The 21,288-nt window shown below is 32.1% G+C and overlaps 1 protein-coding gene, 1 long non-coding RNA gene and 1 other non-coding gene across 3 annotated transcripts; all 3 read left to right on the top strand.

Annotated features, from left to right (window-relative positions):
* The first annotated feature begins 1,440 nt into the window (after positions 1 to 1,440).
* On the top strand, positions 1,441 to 5,425 carry LOC132634777 (nucleoside diphosphate kinase 3-like). Its single transcript, XM_060350841.1, has 7 exons — positions 1,441 to 1,601; positions 3,280 to 3,414; positions 4,216 to 4,253; positions 4,361 to 4,411; positions 4,577 to 4,744; positions 4,828 to 4,940; positions 5,057 to 5,425. Exons 1-7 carry the CDS (start codon positions 1,523 to 1,525, stop codon positions 5,178 to 5,180), a joined length of 708 nt encoding a protein of 235 aa, XP_060206824.1. The 5' UTR covers positions 1,441 to 1,522; the 3' UTR covers positions 5,181 to 5,425.
* Positions 5,426 to 8,309: 2,884 nt separating this feature from the next.
* On the top strand, positions 8,310 to 10,988 carry LOC132638051 (uncharacterized). Its single transcript, XR_009581589.1, has 3 exons — positions 8,310 to 8,587; positions 9,253 to 9,293; positions 9,597 to 10,988. It is a non-coding gene; the product is annotated as an uncharacterized LOC132638051 (long non-coding RNA).
* A 3,623-nt stretch (positions 10,989 to 14,611) lies between these two features.
* TRNAA-CGC (transfer RNA alanine (anticodon CGC)) lies at positions 14,612 to 14,684 on the top strand. Its single transcript has one exon. It is a non-coding gene; the product is annotated as a tRNA-Ala (tRNA).
* The last annotated feature ends 6,604 nt before the right edge of the window (positions 14,685 to 21,288 follow it).

Below are 21,288 nucleotides of genomic sequence, written 5' to 3'. Positions count from 1 at the left end.
GCCTCTAGGATGTAAGCTCATAAAGCTAGAGCACAATGGTTTCTTTTGTTTTTCAATTATAATGGGGTGGCTTGTATAATTATTAAGCATGGATTATTAGTAACAAGTAGGCAAGGTGACAAGATAATGTTGTCAAGAATCACCATATATGCCCTTTAACTTTTAAAACAACAATCATTCCAAAAATGATTGCTCCTTTCACTTCTTTGGGAAACATTGGAAGAAGACCTACATTCAAGTAACGACAACCTAATTATACTCGAAACAAGTGTTAAACTCGTGTTACCACTCATTGTGATAGAATCATTTGTTAAAGAGTGTAACTTTTAGCATCAATCAAAGACAATCATAAAGCAAATCAAAATAAAAGCCAAAATTGGATCAACTTTAGTCCTTAAAAATTTAGCTTAAGAAATCATAAACTTTTAATGAGAGATGATTTAGTTTTACTGTCGTAGAGAACTATTCAATAGTCATAAACTCATAATGCAGTTACGCTACATATGCATCTAGTTTCTCTGAGAAACAATTCAATATTCAAGAGATCATGATTAAAATAATATATATTGTAGTAGTAATTATAATTCGAGCAACTTCTTAATCATTCTTACATAATTAACCTTTCCATTCCCGGTTAACAATGTCAAAGTAGTTGTGGTTTACTAGTGAACTAGTTGGAAACTACTCTCTCCTCTTAAAAAAATGTCCACTTTTTTATTTTTTTGGGTCAGAAAAAATGTTTACTTATCAAATCAAAAAAAAATTATAGTCTGTTTGGCCAAACTTCTAAAAATAGCTTATTTTAAAAAGTACTTTTTTTCAAAAAAGCATTTTTGCCTAAAAGTAGTTTGTGTTTGGCCAATTAATTTAAAAAGTACTTTTGAGCAGCAATTAGTGTTTGACTAAACTTTTAAAAAGTGCTTTTATGTGTATTTTTCTCAAAAGTACTCTTCAAAAAGGTACTTTTTGGCAAAAGCTATTTTTTTAGCTTCTAAAAAATTGTTTCTACTACTCCTCAAAAGTACTTATTTTCTCTCAAAAGCTTGGCCAAACACCTCATTTTTTTTAAAATAAGCACTTATTGAAAAAATAAGTATTGTTGGGGGAAAAATAAGCTTGGCCAAACAGGCTATTAGTCTTACTTTTTCAAATTTGCTTTTATTAAGTATTAAGTAACCAAATCTGAATACATAAATTATTAGGGAAATTTTAGTCAAATTACTCATTTTTTCTAGTAGTTACTCCTTATATCTCAATTTATGTGATATTTTTTTTTTAATCTATAAAAAAATGAATGATACATTTTTATATTTTGGAAGTAGCATCAACCGGATGTGGTAACAGTTGCTTAAACCGACAGCAAAGTTAAGGAATCAGATTGAGCCCAACAAGATGGACCACGTGAGTTGTGTTTTGCAGATATATGTACAAACATTGGGAACCTCACATATTTTAGCGCACTCATATTTCTCACTCCCACTTCACACACATTTTTGACTGTTTCTCTCTCTCTAAAGAAGAAATGAATTCACAAATATGCAAATCTGCATCACGAGCAGCTAAATCACTCATATCTAAGCACACTTCTCGTGCGTTCTCCGGTAAATAAATTTTCATTTCTTTCATTGCTTATTTGAATTATAATCTATGTATTCAGATTTGTTGTTTCTATCATTTTTAATTCATGTACATTGTTCTGAGGATTTTTAGAGATTTTATAATTGCTACGAGTATTACTAGGCGTTTGGCCATAGAAACCAAATTTTTTTTCCCACCTTTTTTGGAATTTTGGAGTTGGAGTTGTGTTTGCAAATTGTATTTTTTGTTGAAATGTACTTGTTTTGGTTGTGAAAAATAACTTCAAGTTGTATTTGGAATTTTCATCGCCAAACACTGATTTTTGAAAAAAGTGTAAAACAAATTCTGGAAAAAAGTGAATAATTCTTATGGCCAAACGGGTCCTTAGTTTTTATTGATGAAGTTTTGAGCTTTAAGCTTGATATTCTATTTCAAAAAAAGAATAATGATTTGTAATTGCTGTCGTTTTGGCTGATTATCAAAAAGCAACTGTAAAGTTTTGATCTTTAAGCTTGATATACTCCATTTCAAAAGGAATAATGATTTATAATTGCTATAGTTTTCTACTGATGACGTTTTAGCTGGTTATTAAAAAAAAAGAAAAATTGTAAAGTTTTGAGCTTGATACTCCATTTTCAAAAAAAAAAAAAAAAGACCTGAAAGCATATGATCTTTGGTGTAAAACTACACAGGAATTACCTAAAAGTACTATAAATTTTAATCTTTTGGGTAAATACTCTGTAATATTTTAGAAATGCTTGAAATCTAGTAATGGAAGAGTAAACTATTTGACTTTAGAATAGTAATATGTGGTTATTTTTTGTGATAGAGAAAGTGATTGTTTTTTTGTCTGCCTGGCAATCTACTTTATTTGTGCTGATTCTGTTTCTGTTTTAGAAGAATAGGAGGATGATTAACATCCTTATTCTAGTTTTCCAGTCACGGTATTTGATTCTTTTAATATGCTGGTTTGGATTTGTGCTTCCTGTTATAGCTACATTGGAATTTGGAGGCGTAGCAGAACAATTAAGGAGTCCATACTTGACTTTTTCGCTTTCGTTAGTCTCATTTTCATTTTGCTTTGAACTGCTTGTGCTTATCTGACCTTTTCTCGTCGTGTTTTCTCTTGAGCCGAGGGTCTTCCGGAAACAGCCTCCCTATCTTCCGAGATAGGGGTAAGGTCTGCGTAAACTTTACCCTCCCTGGACCCCACATTGTGGGATTTCAATGGGTATGTTGTTGTATACTTGTACTCATGGATTGTTGGTTACTACTGGTTTCAACCTTTATATTCGTTTTATCTAAGAAGGATTAATTTTAATCTTCAGTAGTATACTGTGGACAGCACATGCACCTGCCTAAAACTCGAACTATATATTTGTATATAAAAAAGTTAAAATATCCATATCTATTAAGTGGTTTACCCTTGGTCTTCAAATCATGGATTTGCCTCACACGATTTGTATGATCAAGATAGTGCTTCTTTTTTCAAATACTTTAAGTCACCTAGCTTTTCTTATTGAAGATGATCTGTTTTCCTGTGTGCTTGATTGCTTGTTGGGAATGGATGCCTTGTTTTTCAGTTATGTTTAAAGATTACCTACCTGTGCTTATATTAAAAAAGCTATTTTTTCTATTTAAAGGAGATAATAATTAGAAGAGTTTGAATAATAAATGTATTTTGAATTATCTTTGTCGCAGGGGGACGAGCAGCAGCTGCAGCAGCCGCAGTTTCTTTGAGAGGAGTGGTTCCTTCTCTAGCTTCATACGGCAGGACTGAATCTGGAAACACTTCTAGAGCTTGGATTTCTGGTTTCCTTGCCCTTCCTGCAGCAGGTTTGTATTATAATGTTGCTCCTCAAGTTTATTTCTCATGGACTTGTCGCATGCCCACTGTGGAAGCCTCTTCTTGGTGAAACTTCTATTCTGTACCTTTCTAGGAAATAGATTTTGGCATTTAGGTGCCTATGTTTATGTCCTTACTAGAACAATTAAAACAAGCGTTGCATTCAACGTTGTCTGCTCCTAATATGAGGCGCCAGAAATATGGGGCAGGGCAGATTGTTGTGATGAATGCAAAATTCCCTGAAGTATGAAGGTTAACTACCTCCGACTCTACTTAAAAAAATAGTGGTTAATAGCTATGAGACTCATAGTAGGTTCTTTTCCCCCCTATAGTTAATGTGGTGCAAGTGGGACATCAGAGGGAGAGGATCCTTGTCTCTTGCTTAACATTGGCATTATGGCATCCGGAACCTCTTCTGTAACAAGTAGTCAATGCTCTTGCATGGGTGCGGGGTGAAATGGTGTGCTGTACTTATGCTCATAATTTGAGCATTTCGTTCCATTTCTCCCGTAAACGTGTTATAACTTGTCCTCCTCCCTTGTCTTCAGTTTTGTCATAGAGTCTCTTCTCCTCCATCCTTTAGCACATGCAGATACAGAGCCTTTTTTAAGAGTGGAATCATGTTAAAACTTATTTTAAAAGGAAAAAAAGAAGAAGAGTGAATCATATTAGTGATCACACCACTTGCTTTGTTTCCTTAAAGGGCAGCCCGGTGTACTTGCTTTGTTTCATTATTCAGGGAAATAGTAGTTTGTATTCTAATTCATCTTTTCCTTCTCTTCATTTTTTAGCTTACATGCTCCAGGAGCAAGAAGCACATGCTGCTGAGGTACCCTATTCTCAGCCTTCCTCTTGGTTGAAGCGTTATATCATCCATTTCATTACCATTTTCACTTCTCCTAACAACATATATGATCTGTTTGCTCTTTTTTCAAGATGGAGCGCACCTTTATTGCCATCAAGCCAGATGGAGTGCAGAGGGGCCTGGTAGGTTAACTGGTTTTTGTTGTTGCTACCTTTATTTCTTCGACTTAATGTGCTTTATTGTGCTCTGTCCTCATCCCTCTGTTGAAGTAATATTGATGCTTTTTCCTACTTTGATGGGCAAATGTATTCTCTTTCAATTTGCTGATAAATTTTGTTGCATTTTAGATTTCAGAAATCGTATCACGCTTTGAGCGCAAGGGCTTCAAGCTGGTTGCAATCAAAGTTGTGATTCCTTCCAAGGAATTTGCACAGAAGCACTATCATGACTTGAGTGAGAGACCATTCTTTAACGGCCTGTGTGATTTCCTTAGCTCTGGCCCTGTCTTAGCAATGGTAAGATGAATTTCGCAATCAAGTGTCATCTTACTTTTGCCAAAACTGTTTCAGCGTGAGTAACTTCATACACTTCTCTTCAGGTTTGGGAAGGTGAAGGAGTAATCAGATACGGAAGAAAGCTTATTGGAGCTACGGATCCACAGAAATCTGAACCTGGAACCATCAGAGGTGACTTAGCTGTTGTAGTTGGAAGGTAACATAATTTCTCGCCTTTGATCCCGGAGTCATATTATAGTTGTGCATCAATATCAAACAAGTCATTTTGTTTGTATGATTGCGTAATATGTCTTAATACAATTTGCTTTACAGGAACATCATCCATGGTAGCGATGGCCCTGAGACCGCGAAGGATGAGATCAACCTATGGTTTAAACCAGAAGAGTTGGTTAAGTACACAAGCAATTCAGAGAAGTGGGTTTATGGTGACAACTAAGTTAACATATTTTGCCTTAAAATCTAAATTGCCATTAAATAGGCATGGAGAGTAGCAAACTCAAAATTATCAGAATAAATCGGATGCATTTTTCCTTAGGCGAGTAGCAACTTTACATTTAGTATACTGTTACTTGAATCACCGCAATAATCATTTGTACTGAGATATTGAACCCCATTTTTGTTGAACTTCTTTTTTCTTGTTCCCAATGGGAAGATCAGTTGCAACTGTTGGTCACATTATAACTTCTGTTTTTCTCCCCAGGCTCGTACTAATAGCATTATATGCCAACTCATTTGCGTTTTATGAACATGAGAAGGTGCAGTAATAGCTTTCATGCTAAATTAATGATCTTTAAAGTAATGTTCTATGTGTCATTTGACCTTAAGAAAAAAAAAGTAAAATAATATAACAGGTGTTCAACTAAAATAAATAATAAGAACAACTTGTATAGTTATCTGAGGTTTAAAATAGGCTTAATACCCAGATGGACCCTTAAATTTGGCATGTTTTGTAAGATAGACATATAAACTTATAAGGTGACCAGATAGACACTTAAACTTACTCAAAGTGTATTTTTCAAGTTTTTCAGTTGTTTTGAAAACAAAAACTATATTTTTCAAACACTCACAATTTTCATGGCCAAACAAGCCCTAAATATATCACAAAATATTTTTTTTAAAATGCAAAAATAAGGCAAACGCATATACATGAGACTATAAATGTGCACTTAAACCAATAAATACTCGCTAATCGCAATTTTGCAACTTTCAATTAACTCGGTTTTTTTTTTACACTTGAATAATTAAAAAACAATAACTTTAACCAATAAAAATCCTTAAAAAAAGAAATTTCAAATTAAGAAAATTCTTTTTTTTAAGGATTTTCTTCTCGGCTTTACAGTTTTCTTAATTTGAAATTTCTTTTACACTTGAAATACTGAACTTAGAAATTTCTTAATTTGAAATTTCTTTTTTTAAGGATTTTTATTGGTTAAAGTTATTGTTTTTTAATTATTCAAGTGTAAAAAAAAATCTGAGTTAATTGAAAGCTGCAAAATTGCGATTAGCGAGTATTTATTGGTTTAAGTGCACATTTATAGTCTCATGTATATGCGTTTGCCTTATTTTTGCATTTTAAAAAAAATATTTTGTGATATATTTAGGGCTTGTTTGGCCATGAAAATTGTGAGTGTTTGAAAAATATAGTTTTTGTTTTCAAAACAACTGAAAAACTTGAAAAATACACTTTGAGTAAGTTTAAGTGTCTATCTGGTCACCTTATAAGTTTATATGCCTATCTTACAAAACATGCCAAGTTTAAGGGTCCATCTAGGTATTAAGCCTTTAAAATAAGAAACCTTATGTTGTGGTTGATGGATAGTTGGCATGTAAATGGGCTTTCAAATAGAACTAAACATGGATTACCATCTAACCAAGCAATCTGCTAAACCTTGATAAAAAATTTACAAGTTGCCCTTCAAATGGGCCGGTCTTTAATCTTTGTCCTTTAACAATCGGACTTATACCTAGTGGGGTATAAGTTCTTTAAGGGCAAAATCATACGGGACATAACTTGTGAAATATTATGATGCGAAAATATAAACTTATGCCCTCAGAAAAGTTGTTTATTACGAGGGGCATAAATAAAAGACCAGCGCAAAAAAGGGGAAAAGTTCAAATGACTCACTAATCTTTCTTTAGTATATTATAAGGCCAATTTGGTCAATATAGGTGTCCAAACCCGAGTGGCTTAAAAAGGGGGGTGGGGTGGGGTGGGGGGGGTCTTCTAGGTAAAAATTTAAGTGTTTGCACCAAGGAATAAATGCATGACACAATAAAACTATGATACTTATGCTAATCTAGTGCATGAATCTGACAATATAAAATATTCAATAGGTCATATGTTTATACGTGAGAATACCAAGTGAAAGGTGCCTAACTGATTGCTTTTCAATATGTGTTTTGTGGCTTGAGGGAGATTTGCATGTGTTGCATTTGGTATGGCTTTGGAAAAATGGCCACTTATGACAATTGATTTAAGAAAGAAAATGGCATTCTGAAACTAAAGTTTATATGGTGTTTATTGCAACAACTGGTGATCAAGACCAAAAATGTGGAGTACATGCCTTCCTCCTTTCTCAATTGTGTTAGTTGGACTTTGCTTATATGCATGATTAACCAAATTATAACATGCCTTTCTTCCTTTCTCTATTTTTCATTTTTAGGGCAAAGCCATAAATCAACCCCTTCCCCTTCACCCTTTATAAGGCTATCCTTCTTCACTCTTTTCTCCACCTTCACTTCACACAATTAGAAGTAGGTTTTGGCAAATAAGTAAAAATTTCGGTGAAGTGAGTTACGGTTCTCCTTTTTTTTTAATATTAGCAATATCTTTCCCATTCTTTTAGACTTTGGAGTACCTTATTAATCAAATTATTTTATTATCATTAAGTTTGCATTTATAACCTGTTTGGCCAAGCTTCTAAAATAAACTTATTTTAAAAAGTACTTTACAAAAAAATACTTTTGGCTAAAAGCAGTTTGTGTTTGGCCAATTAATTTAAAAATCACTTTTGAACAGCAATTAATGTTTGGCCAAGCTTTTAAAAAGTGCTTCTATATGTATTTTTCTCAAAAGTACTTTTCAAAAAAGTGCTTTTGGGCAAAAACTATTTTTTTTTAGCTTCTAAAAAAATGCTTTTGCTACTCCCTAGAAGCACTTATTTTCTCCCAAAACCGATAAACCGCACCAAACCGACAAACCGAACCAAACCGAAAAAAAAACCCGACTAGTGGTTTGGTTTTTGAAAAAAAAAACCTGACCATTATAGGGTTGGTTTGGTTTTAATTAAAAAAAGTCAAACCGAACCCAAACCAACCCGATTATAGATATACTACTTTTAAATTATGTTATACATAAAAATATTTATTAAAATGTAATTTATAAATATTTTGTTAAAAAATTTTCATAATTTTTATTTTCTTTCTTACATTTAGATTTGGATTTAAGAAGCCCATCTAAATAATATATAAAAAAAAAAGCCCATAAGAAAATGAACACCACAAGTCCACAAGTCCAAAAGATCAAAACATAATAAAAATTTAGCCCAATTCGGCTATAGAAACAGAACCTTCTCCCAATATTAGGTCTAGAACACAGCACACAAAAGTTATTTGCAGATCCCTCTTTTGTGCAAAACTGCAAATACTTTCTCCTTTTCTCATTTCAGATCCCTTTCTCCTTTTCTCTTTTGCTTTCCTCTCAAATCAAAGAAATAATATGACACTCAGTAGCTTGTGATCTTAATTCTTAGCCATTGTTTGCCTTTTCTCATTTCAGATTTATCACAGAGCATTCGGATCTTATGATCTTAGGCTACAGGCTACAAGACTCAACTTTACACTGTAAGCATTTTGTTTTTCCTAATTTTTTTTTTTTTTTTTTTTGTGAAAGTAGTTTTACAATTGCTTTCAGTTTCACTATGTGAAAGTAGAATTTCATTTAAAACCAGGATACAAAACTCTCATCGACAAACCAATGATCCTTGTTTACATAATAATAATAATATCAATAAAAGGGACCTATCATATCCAAAACCAGAAGAAGAGAAAAGTGGAATTAGATGTCAAATTTAGGCATTAGCTTTTGATGTTGCCAAAGAATCTAGAAAGTGGCAAAGGACCCTCAGCTTCTTCATCATCTCTTGTAGACTGCAAAGGACCCAGTTTACTAAAAGCAATTTCAGAGAGAGAAAGAATCTATATATATATATATATATATATATATATATATATATATATATATTATTAGAAAGGAAGATCTTCTTTATAGATGAAAAAGGGGGTGGTGGGGGATATCAAACACGGAGAGGAGACGATGATATTCTTTCTTTTCCAGGAGGAAGGAAACAACACTTTTTTTTTCCTAATTAGCTTTAACGTTTTACAAAAGTTACAGGCTTCTTCTACAAAAAATTATTTTGTATAGCTCATTTTCTTTGATAGTTATGAATTGGCTGGCACTAATTCTCTTTATTTCTCTGTTGTGTTTTACTGATATTGTTTTCTAGGTGGTGCAATTGTTTTCTAGCTGGTGCAATTGTTTTCTTTGGTAAGTGAGACTTGCAGAACTAGGACCAAAAGACATAGTACTCAAGGCTGAAGTAGACAATTTGCTTCCCTTTTGTTTTTTAATATTTGGTACTTAATAGCATAAAAGGCTGGAGTTATGGGGATTTTCATATATTTTAATATTAGTATTTTCAATCAGAGGTAGTAACTTATATGATGAAAAAGAAAACTTTAGATAAATCAATCGCACTACTTTTTCTAGCTAGTGTAAACAGCAGTACTTGCTCAATCTTTAAGCTGCAGTGATTCCTTTCAGTTGCTGACTGCTGTATGTATCTTGCAGGCTGCAAACTTTGTTTATTTTTGCCCAGTTGCTGTAATATATTGCACTGATTTGGATTTTTGCCCAATCTTCAAGCTGCAGTGATTCCTTTCAGTTGCTGTAGCATATTGCACTGATTTGGATTTTTGTTTTTGCTACATTGACATTTTATGGCCATTTGACATTTTAGTTATATTATAAAGTTAAAACTTCAAAGCCTTCATCTTATATGTTGATATTTTGTACTAGAATTTTTTTTAAGAAGCACTGCTCTGTGCTTTTCATTAGATACTATGAAAAATCCGAGAAACCCGAAAAAACCCGAAAACCCGAAAAACCCGAGAAAAATTGATATCCAAAAACCCAACTTTTATTGGTTTGGTTTGGTTTATAGATTTAATAACCCGACACAAATGGTTTGGTTTGGTTTATAAAAAATCCGAACCAACCCGGTCCATGTACACCCCTACATCTACCTATTTGCCGAAAAAAGAAATAGACATATAGATCTGCCCACTTCTAAGTTTTCTCTTCATGGTCATTCTACCTCTTCCTCTGAATCTGTACACTGTGGATGGTCGGCCTTTTCAGTGGCGTAGCCAGAAATATGGCTCGGGATATTCAAACTTATAAAGTAGTAAGTAATTTTTTCCCCCCCAAGAGTGGGTGCACCAACATTTTTAAATCAAAGTGCATGATATTTAGCTTTGTCATTTTCTTTTGTAGTTTATCCTCAAATCATTATCCAAACACTAAATTTGAAATGTGTTTTTGGGTTTCCAGTAAAAAATATAGTTGAGCAAAGAAAATCACTCAAAGGAATCAATTAAAAAAAATCACGGGCACTAGGAAAGAAAAATAATTTGCAAGGTAACAAAAGAGAATAAGAGAACAATATTTCAGCATGGAAGAAAGCTGTTGTAGTGGGAAGTTAACATACATGGTTTCTCGCCTTGATATACAAGATATACTAACTATATATGCATTTTTTCTTTTTTCTTTTTTTCTTTCTTTTATCAAACTCGTCATCTGTTTTGTTCATCACTGAGGATAATAACTATGCATCAATATCAAACAAGTCATTCTGCTTGTATGATTGCTTAATATTGCTAACGCAATCTGCTTTACAGAAACATTAGCGATGGCCCCGAGATCGCGAAGGATGAGATTAATATATGGTTTAAACCAAAGGAGTTGGTTAAGTACACAAGCAATTCAGAGAAGTGAGTTTATGGTGAAAACTAAGTTAACGTTTAACGTATTTTGCCTTAATTTAAATTGCCATTAAATAGGCATGAAGAGTAGCAAACTCAAAATTATCAGAATAAATCGGATGCCACTTTTTCCATGGGCAAGTAAAAACTTTATATTTAGTTTAGTGTTACTTGAATCACCACAATAATTTGTACTGAAATACTGAGCTACAACTTTCTTGAACTTTTTATTGTTCCCAGTGGGAAGATCAATTGCAACTAAATTGGTCAATTCTACTTTTGCTTCTCCCTAAGCTCATACTAATAGCATTTTATACAACTCATTTGCGTTTGTATACAGGAGATAGTGTCAATAATAAGTTTCATGCGATTAGTGATCTTTAAAATAATGTTCTTTATGTCATTGGACCTTTTAAAAAAAGGTAAAACAATATAAGAGGTCTTCAACTAAATACTACAAGCATAACAACTTGTAGAGTTTTATCTGTTGTTTAGATTGAGAAACCTTGTGTTGTGGTTGGTGGACAATTACCATTTAAATGGGATTTCAAATAGCACTAAACGTGGATTAGCTACTCGGATCAAACAATTAATTCTCCAGTTTCTAATTGAGCAATCTGCTAATCCTTTTTTGGTATATTATGAGGCCAATTTGGTCATATAGGTGTCCAAACCCAAGTAGCTTAAAGCAGAGTGCAGGGAGGGGTAGACTTAAGTGTAAAAATTTACTCGCACTGAATATTTTCACCAAAGTGAAAAATGCATGGCATAATAAAACTATGATACTATTGTTAATTTAGTGCATGAATCTGACAACATAAAGTATTCAATAGGTAATACTGTATGTTAGTACGTGAATACCAAGAGAAAGGCGCCGAACTCATTGCTTTCAATATATGTAGCGCAATTTGCACGATTGGGCTTCTTTGGGGTGGTCTTTAATTTTTGTCCCTCAAATTGCTGGTCTTTAATTTTTGTCCTTCATCTAAAATACTCGAGATTCTGGGTCCGAACCCCGACTTAGTCATAAAAATAAAAAAGAATTCGCAAGGCAAGGCTTCGCGAAAAGTCTGTCTTGTGGGGCAGACTTTGCCTTAAGGCATAACTAAAAGTCTGCCTGATACGGCAGCCTTTGCCTCATAAGGCAGACTTTTAGTTATGCCTTAATGGAACGTCTGCCGCATAAGGCAGACTTTAGTTATGCTTTAAGGCAAACTCTGGCGTATAAGACAGACTTTTTGCAAAGCCTATTGCCTTGCGATTTTTTTTTTTTTTTACTGAGCGAGGGTTCAAATCCAGAACCTCGGGATATTTTCGGCCACCTTTTTAAGCGAAAGAAAAAAATTAAAGATCAGTGCCTTTGAAGGCCAATCCGCGCAAAAAATTGATATATGTTGTGGCTTAAGGGAGATTTGCATGTGTTGCATTTAGTATGACTTTGAAAAATTGTCACTTATGACATTTAAATAAATAAGAAGATTTATGATGTTTGAAATCTAGCATGGGCTTGAGAGAAGTAGTAGTTACTGGAAATGACCAAAATTTATCTATTTTCCAATGAAAATTTCATATGTTCTGGCAAAACGCACTCAATTATTTTTAGGTGGAGGTCGGGGGTGGAGAGAACACACTTAATCTGCCATGTCAGTAAAATGTGTCTAAAAGGCATATTTGAAAAGATGTACAGTATCCAATAAGTTATGACATTAGTTGAGGTATCTAAGTGAAAATTTCATATGTTCTGGCAAAACACACTCAATTATTTTTAGGTGGAGGTTGGGGACGAAGAGGACACACTTAAGCTGCCAGGTCAATAAAATGTGTCTAAAAGGCATATTTGAAAAGATGTACAGTATCCAATAAGTTATGACATTAGTTGAGGTATCTAAGTGAAAATTTCATATTTTCTGGCAAAACGCACTCAGTTATTTTTAGGTGGAGGTCGGGGACTGAGAGGACACACTTAATCTGCCAGGTCAGTAAAATATGTCTAAAAGGCATATTTGAAAAGATGTAGAGTATCCAATAAGTTATGACATTAGTTAAGGTATCTAAGTGAAAATTTCATATTTTCTAGCAAAACACGCTTGGTAGTTTGGAATTTTTCTTTGTAATTCCATGCAGATTCATTTTATTACATCCATAAGGAAGAAGAAAAATGCTTTTGCTTGTTAACTGTTCTCTAGCAAGAGGTTCATTATCGGTCTGAGTTTCGAAGTTTGATCATTGGATCAATTGTATAATGTTTGTTAAGGTTGCTTCTAGCCAAGTCGATCTCTAGTGGGATGGATTTCCTTGTGGACTGAATATTGGATTGGCTGTATGTGGGCTGGATTATCTTTGTTGAACTAGAAGGTTATATTGGAGGAAGCAAAATCAGCATAAGAACGAATGATCCACTCAATCCGTTCAAGTTTGATCGGTTAATGACTAATCTATTGATTGGTTTAGCTCGTTTGTTTTTATTCAGCCTATCTAAAAGTTGGACTAATTTGAACTGAATATTTAATCCGAATTAACTTGTGAGGAATCTTGACAAAATATTTGAAAAGAAAATTTATTTGATATGTTCTATATAATCGAAATAAAGAAAAAAAAGAGTTATGTTAGTTTTGAATGATAACTAAACAGATTAGACAAAACGAACCAAGAAATTAATAGTGTGTTTAGCCAAGTTTCTGGAGCCAAATGCTTTTTTTTTTTAATTAAAAAAAAGTGCTTATTTTATAGAATTGAGGTGTTTGGCCAAATATTAAGGAAATAAATAAATAAATATTTTTGAGTAATAGCAGAAACTGTTTTTATGAAGCTGATAAGAATAACTTTTGCCCATAAGTACTTTTAGAACGTTGGCTAAGACCAGATTACCGCTCCAATATTGATAAAAGTACTTTCGAATTGTTAAGCCAGCTACAAACTGGTACCCTCCAAAGCACTTATTGAGAACACCAAATTTTAAAAGTTCGACTAAACAGACTATAAAAGTTGGTAAGAGATGAACGGGTTCAGTGACCCATTATTTAGCTCATCTTGACTCAATCTATCTCCGCTAAAATAAAATCAGAGCGATTTACTGACCGTTATTTTGACTCAGTTCAAACTCAGTATAATCTGTATATTTTCCACCCCCCAATCCACCCCCAACCCTAAGTTATACGGAGTCTATAGTAATGTGGTGGAAAACGATAAGGAAAACATGCATGTACAATTCTTTTACTTTCCTAAGGAGAGTCGGTTTTAGACAACTGAAAAGTTGTGTCCTATACGTCTCTATTAGAAAATCTTGTATGTTACTTGGTCGACTATTATGTCAATATATTTGGAACAGTAGGATTTGAAAACACGGGATACTGAAACAATACTAGAACAATACCATATGACATGATCATAACTAAACTAAGAAATATGATTGGTAACTCAATTACTGTTATCATGCGTTGTGTAGTTGCTTATAGGTGACGGAATTTTACACTATTAAATTAAAAATATAAAGAAGTCAATAAAATTTAACATATGGAGTAGTATATATATACTCCACATTTTATGGAAATTGATCAATATACATAGTGTAATTTTTCAATAAGCAAAGAAGGTGACAATTACCTCTGCTTGAACAAGAATAACTTTTCTCTAGTGTAGGTAACCGTTCTAATACCACAAAATTTTCAATCAAATACTCTTATAAGGTAAATACTTATTCGTGCTTGATGTTTACACTAACTAACTAATGCACGTAAATTTTTACCAATAGATAGGTGCCAACAATTGCAAATAACTAGATATAACGTATACATAAATATATCGACTAAAATCAACGAACAAGGGGGTGTAGCTCATATGGTAGAGCGCTCGCTTCGCATGCGAGAGGCACGGGGTTCGATTCCCCGCAACTCCATCCTTTCTGTTTTGCACTTTTTTTAGAATCATTTTGGTCCGATTTTGGTGGGTCCATAGCAAATAAGTATAAAATTTCACTGACCTAAGAAAAAAAAATTATTATGTTAAACTCAAATCACAATGTCCAAACATTAGTGTTTGCAAAGGGCCTTTACAACTTTAGCTAGAATTCAATTAAGGATTGTCCTAAAATTGAAGGAAAATAAGAGAGGTTTTGACCATTGACTTGTATACATAATATAATTTTGTATGTTCAATATAATTTTCAAATCGAATACCTTCACACTCTATGTAGCTATGCCATTGACTTTCATGAAGTGAATCTTAGCTTAAGTTTGTTAATTAGCTTAACCATGAGTTTAGGTTCTATAAATTAACAAAGAAAAATATTTGCACAATCAAATTTTTTATGAGATATTTACGGGTAAAACTTTTTAGGAGATATATTAATTGGTTATTTGGTAAATTGATATCTAAACTACTGTCACAAGTTAAACTATATAGTATAAAAGAAATTTTACAATATACGTACGTATTTAAATCCTTTTATTGCCATTCGTCTCATATCAACAAAACTGTTAAATGAGTTTGTTGACTTCAAAAAGTTCCTCGTATTATACTGACTCTTCAAGTCTTAATGTGATATTTAGCATTGACTACGTATTGAATAAAAAAAGGAATTCTGAAGAAAGTGAGACAAAATTTACTTCACTTGACCATATTGAATAAATTTAATAAAAACAGACTTTTCCATCAAATAAAACTTAGGCTATCATCAATAATTTTCTCTTTTAATTTTCTTTTACTATACTCTTTCATATGACCACGTTTTGGAGTTCTGGCCATTCACTACTACCCCTAGACTAATAGAAATAGTTTAAGTTATTGCATTAATGAGGTAAAATATATTTATGGAAAAGGCTCAAATATGTCATCGAACTATCGGAAATGGTTCATTTATGTCACTCATAGTTTGACTCATTTATGCTATCACCGTTACCAAAATGACTCATTCATTCCATTTTTCATTAACGCCGGTTTTATAATATCAAATATGACACGTGGCCTCCAATTAGAGGTCTACATCGTTTAATTAAATCAGCTCTATTTTAAATCCCAAATTAATAAAAAAATCTGACCCATACACCCTACCCACCCACAACCATAATCTAGTTGGAGGCCACGTGTCATATCTGGTATTGTAAAACCGACGTTAATGAAAAATGTCATGAATGAGTCATTTTGGTAACTGGCGATGGCATAAATGAGCCAAACTATTGATGAGTGACATAAATGAGTCATTTCCGATAGTTCAATGGCATAACTGAACCAAACTATTGACGAGTGGCATAAATGAGCTATTTTCGATAGTTCGATGCTATAAAAGGTGAATGCAAATAAATATATTTAATAACATTGACTGATAACTAAAATAACCGGTAAGTGATTTATTTTAGCAGGTTAAATTATGGATGGTAATGATATGAAAATTTCATTGCATTGTCGTATGCATAACGTAAATCTTAAAAAGAAATACATATTCGTAAAAAAAATTCTCAATCTTTTTTTTTTAATAAGCTTTATGTATTTAGAATTACATAAAGAATATTATAAATCACAACTTATGTAGTTACACACATTTGTCAATGCATCATAAATACGGGATTAATTCTTTATATCGTCACATAGTAGTAATATATCAAGTTTTCTTATTAAAAATAGATTTGTTTTTGTCTTCATTCTCAAAAGTAATTAATGAATCAACGAAATTGCTCTTTTTCAATCGATCGTCGATGTAAGATTAATTTTTGTATTAATTATATTGAATCCTTAAAGTTAGCTCATACAGTCATATTCTCACATCAATCTCTAATTTCTCTTGTTCCTTCTTACATGTAAATTGTAATATTCGTGGTCCAATTAGGTAGTTAGGCCGGTTGTCTTTTAGCCGGTAGTTATTCTAGTTATGAAGTTAGGTGAACATCTCTATATTTAAACTCTTTTTCGAAAGTGAGATATAAGAGGGAAAGTTCACGAAAAACACTAAACCAAATAATTTAATTGCGAAAATTACAAATTAAAGTGAAAATATACGATCGAGTGAAAATAATTTATTACTAAAATATCATTCCATAGAAATTAATTTTTGAACGACGGGGAGGATAAAACCCACCAAAAGGTGTGGTGGGATGAATATGATTTTCTCATCTTAAACAAAGATTTTGAGTTCAAGAGCAAATGTAGAATACAACTTATGGATACATTCGAACTTAATAGCTTTGATTCAGACACTGTGTATATGTCAACATATTCATCAAACAAGTACAAATGATTGATTTCAAACCTAATAATTCAAATAAGTTTTGGCATAATTACGATTCGAAGCCATAAAGTACAAATCTTGAGTTGATTTAAAAAAAGGGGACATTGAAGCTAACTCAACACAAAAAGTTAGCTCACGAGGTGAGGATTTCCTAGACCAGACAAAGAGACCTTATTCCTAAATAACCGACTATATGGGAATTCAATTCACCCATGCACGACAGCTAATTGAAACGTGAATAATATAATATGAAAATTCAATATCGAGTAAATCAAGAATTAGGACAGATATAAATTTGATACTATGATAAAAAAGAAAACATTGAACCTAATTCAATTTTAAAAATTAGCTCTTAAGGTGGAAAACAATTTCTTTTAAATATTTTCATTTCTCTTATTTCCTGTTTACATCACTCATGCAAAAAACCCAACACAACGCAAATCGTTGCGCCATTTACATGTCTGACCAAGTCCTTTTCTAATTCCTTCAAACAAAAAGAAAGTTGCCTTTTCTTGAACGCGTATTTACTTTATTCTTTTCCAATAGGGGCGGTTGGATGGATTTCACGTGGCTGATATTACTAAATTATTATAACAGTCAAAGAGTGGAGGGGTGAAGATTATCTCATTATTCTCAAAAATGCAACTGTTTTTTCAGTTACAACACGTTAGCTATAATTAATGCAAAGGTGGCAACAACGTGACAGTTGACAACTACCAAAAGTGTGAACATTTCTTTCCAAAAAAACTATACTCCACATAAGTCATTCCCGATTAAGACTAAAGAAGACTAATTAAAGTCATATGACCACTTATGAGTTGACACTTGGAAATGCAGCAAAGGTGAATCATGAATATTCATGAACTTTCAGCCTAGTTGGTCAACTAAAATCTCTCCATAAGAATTGTTAATTACCATTTCATTTTCAATTTATACAGTGGAATTGGATTGATTACAAAAGTTTAAGAATTTTCTTTTTTGTTGTTGTTTGTAATCTTAGGCATGCATGAGATTTAAGTTATTATAAAACATGTTTTTAATGGTAACATAAATTATTTAAGGTAAATTATTTTCAGATAGAGAATGATATATTTTTTTTCTGGACGGGCTGATAAAAAGATGGAAAAATTACGGTCCAACCTTTGGGTGATCTAGTTTACAAAAATCAGTATAGGTTTTGTATATTTAAATATATATATACTATACATATCCTATATGTATAATATACATATCAGTGTATAAATTTTGTATGTTTGGACTACTGTTGGTAATTAAGGTTGGCCGGAGGGACATAAACGGAAGTATCCCTAAAAAGATTGTGTCATTAAAATGGACGAGAGGGATTATGCAATATGTCATTAGAAAAATTAAAAATTGGGGTTTTATCAAAGTCCAAAAACTTAGGGCTTAAACAAACATTCCTTTAATCTAGGGGGAACCCTTTAATCTGCCCCTTTTAGTGTAGAGTGCACCAACACAACCTTTTGGCCTTTTGCAATTAGTAAACTCTTTTGGTTTGTACTCAGTTCGGATCAAAAAAAGAGTTCACTTAGTCATTTGCACACCCCTTAAGAAACTACTCACTCCAAGAAAAAAAAATATGTAAATTGACTAAACTACCCCTAATTAAATAGACATTGGGATTTGATCACATAACACTTATAGGGGCAAATCTGAAAAAATAAGGTTAATTGTTTCTTGATTTAATAAGTGAACACTTTTTTTGACTCAAGAAAAAAAGCTAAGTGAACACTTTTTTTTATTCAAGAAAAAAAGGCTAAGTGGACATTTTTTTTTTTATGCGGAGGGAGTAATAAACAAGGCAATTCTTGTACTTTATTTTGGAATAAACCTAATGTGTGATTGTCATGTTTGAAGTTGTAGAAAAAAGGTAAAGTTCCTTCTTTTAACATTATCTTTGTTTGTTATTCATGTAAAAGGTGTGGTACCCTCAAATTGTTTAACAAATAGGACCACAATGTGTACAGCTAAACAAGATAACACCCCTACCCTGCCAAACCTAAAATGAAAAGAAAAAGAAAAAGAAAAATACCAGAAAGGAAGAAAGTTTTCTTCAAAGTATTGTCTCCCATCTATATTATTATATGTCAAGAATTTTCTACACTGATTAAAAAGAAATTTAATAGTCTTTCTCGTAATAGTGTTTGTCTGAATTTGCCCGTCATCTCTTGTTAAACGTCTCACTTGAGTAAATCTTCACTAGTTGGAACGTTAATGATTAAGGTAGAACAAAAGTAATAATTTAGTTTTGGTCTTTTTTAAAACGTCAACTAGTTTGAAAATAAAATCAAATTGCGAAAACAACTAATATTTGTGATCGAAGATAGTAACATAGAAGTTTTAATCACAAATGAGATTACACGTAGCCTTAATATTGACAAGGATGATGAGAGTGCATATTATATCTTTATATCAAATACTAACATCACATATAACTTATGCGTTTATTAGCAAAACTCATGTTAAAATTAGACACACGCTAAGTGTGAGTCAAACTTTTGTAAGTCATGCGTTAATTGGAAAAAAAATGATGTAACACTAAACGCATTGCATGAACAAATATGCGAACATGAAATTTGGCTCCAACTTTTACAAACAATTCTTCGAATATTCCTAAATTCTTATTCGAAAGGCTATACAAGGTTATTTGATATTTTTCTATTTTAGCTTGCATGCGAAAATTTAGCATCATTTCAATATTAAGGATGTTCTGTCTGTAAAAATAAAAATTTACTTGCACCCGATAATTATAAATTGTACTATTTTATCAAATTGTACTATTTTATCAGATTGAGTGTGAATAACTTTTTACTATTTAGCTATAACTATGCAAAATATAGTCTACTTCGAAACAGATAAAAGAGGAGCATTCAATAGATGTAACATAGAGCATAAAACTTTCATTTGATTATTCAATCCTCTAAACGGACACGAATGATTAATATACTTGACTCCAATTAATTGGGGATGGAGATGGAGTTAGAGGGGTGGAAGGGAGTTCATCTGAATCCAATATATATATGAAAGTCTTCTATTAACTGCGAATTTCTAGTTTTATTATTTATTCTTTTTGGACACGTATTTGCTAGATGTTCTATACTTCCGCAAGTAAAACATTCTAATCTATGTTTATAATTTCTCTCTGTTCTATATTTTCTAACATGTCTATTTCTACCTAGATAAGACTTTCTAGCTGATGAATTTCTAAGATAATATTTCTTCTTATATATATATATATAGAGAGAGAGAGAATAGTACAGTAGATGGTGAAACCCTTTAGTGAAAATTCTGTCTTCGTCGATAATATGAGACATAGTAATTTCAAGGATAACTATGAATTTAATGTTGTACAATGTGTTATGATCAATTTGAAAACACCAAAAAAAAATAGTCATACTTTATTATGCCAAATTAATGTCATACGCAAGGAAAATTAGTTAAAGAATAATAATAAATGCATATAGTTGCTACTTTCGGCAGATTATAATTTTTATTGATAAGATCTGCATAATAGAAAAAACATTAATCTCAACAGATTACGCGTTTTATTGGATAAGGATTTGCAAAAGCAAAACATTAAATGACCGGATGACTCACTTTAATCCCATTCACCACCAAAAACAAATAGAAAAAAACAATATCAAATCTAGAATTAAATAATTAAAAGAAACAAGAATGTCAAAAAGATAAATCTAGAAGCAAGAACAAAAGGGAACATACCCCTCGAAAATCAACCACATAGAATTAAATTTTATTTATTACTTCCCCACAACTTCCAATGTTGGTTTTTTCGTAATAGAATATGGTCCAAAAGAACTGCTAACAGAAAATAAAGATTCTGGCACTGAACAAGAATATACCATAAAATTTAATATTTCGAATCCTGAGGTGAAATAAAACATAGGTGGAAATCCAAGAACAAGAAAAAACAAATATTAAATGATATTTTAATCAATTAATTACCTACCTTGGACATTAAAAAACAGTTATTTACAAATTTCGGCCAGCTCAGATCAATTGCATGAATCTTTGGACATACAATTTAGATATTTTAAGTTGTATTTTCTCTTATAGACATAAAAACCTCACAAATTGTGAAAACTATCAAAACATTCTCAATTCTTATACAATCTTACCAAATGAACAAATCATAGTTTATAAGAAAATTAGTACACTACTAGAAGACTTTTCTAAAAAATGCAACATCAATTAATCAAACTTTATTTCAATAAAATCGAAAATTTAACATGAATAGTAA

The sequence above is a fragment of the Lycium barbarum genome, chromosome 4 (assembly GCF_019175385.1).
Source record: "Lycium barbarum isolate Lr01 chromosome 4, ASM1917538v2, whole genome shotgun sequence".
Classification (NCBI taxonomy): domain Eukaryota; kingdom Viridiplantae; phylum Streptophyta; class Magnoliopsida; order Solanales; family Solanaceae; genus Lycium; species Lycium barbarum.
The sequence above is the reverse complement of the archived record's forward strand: the minus strand, read 5'-3'. Positions and strand labels throughout refer to the sequence as shown.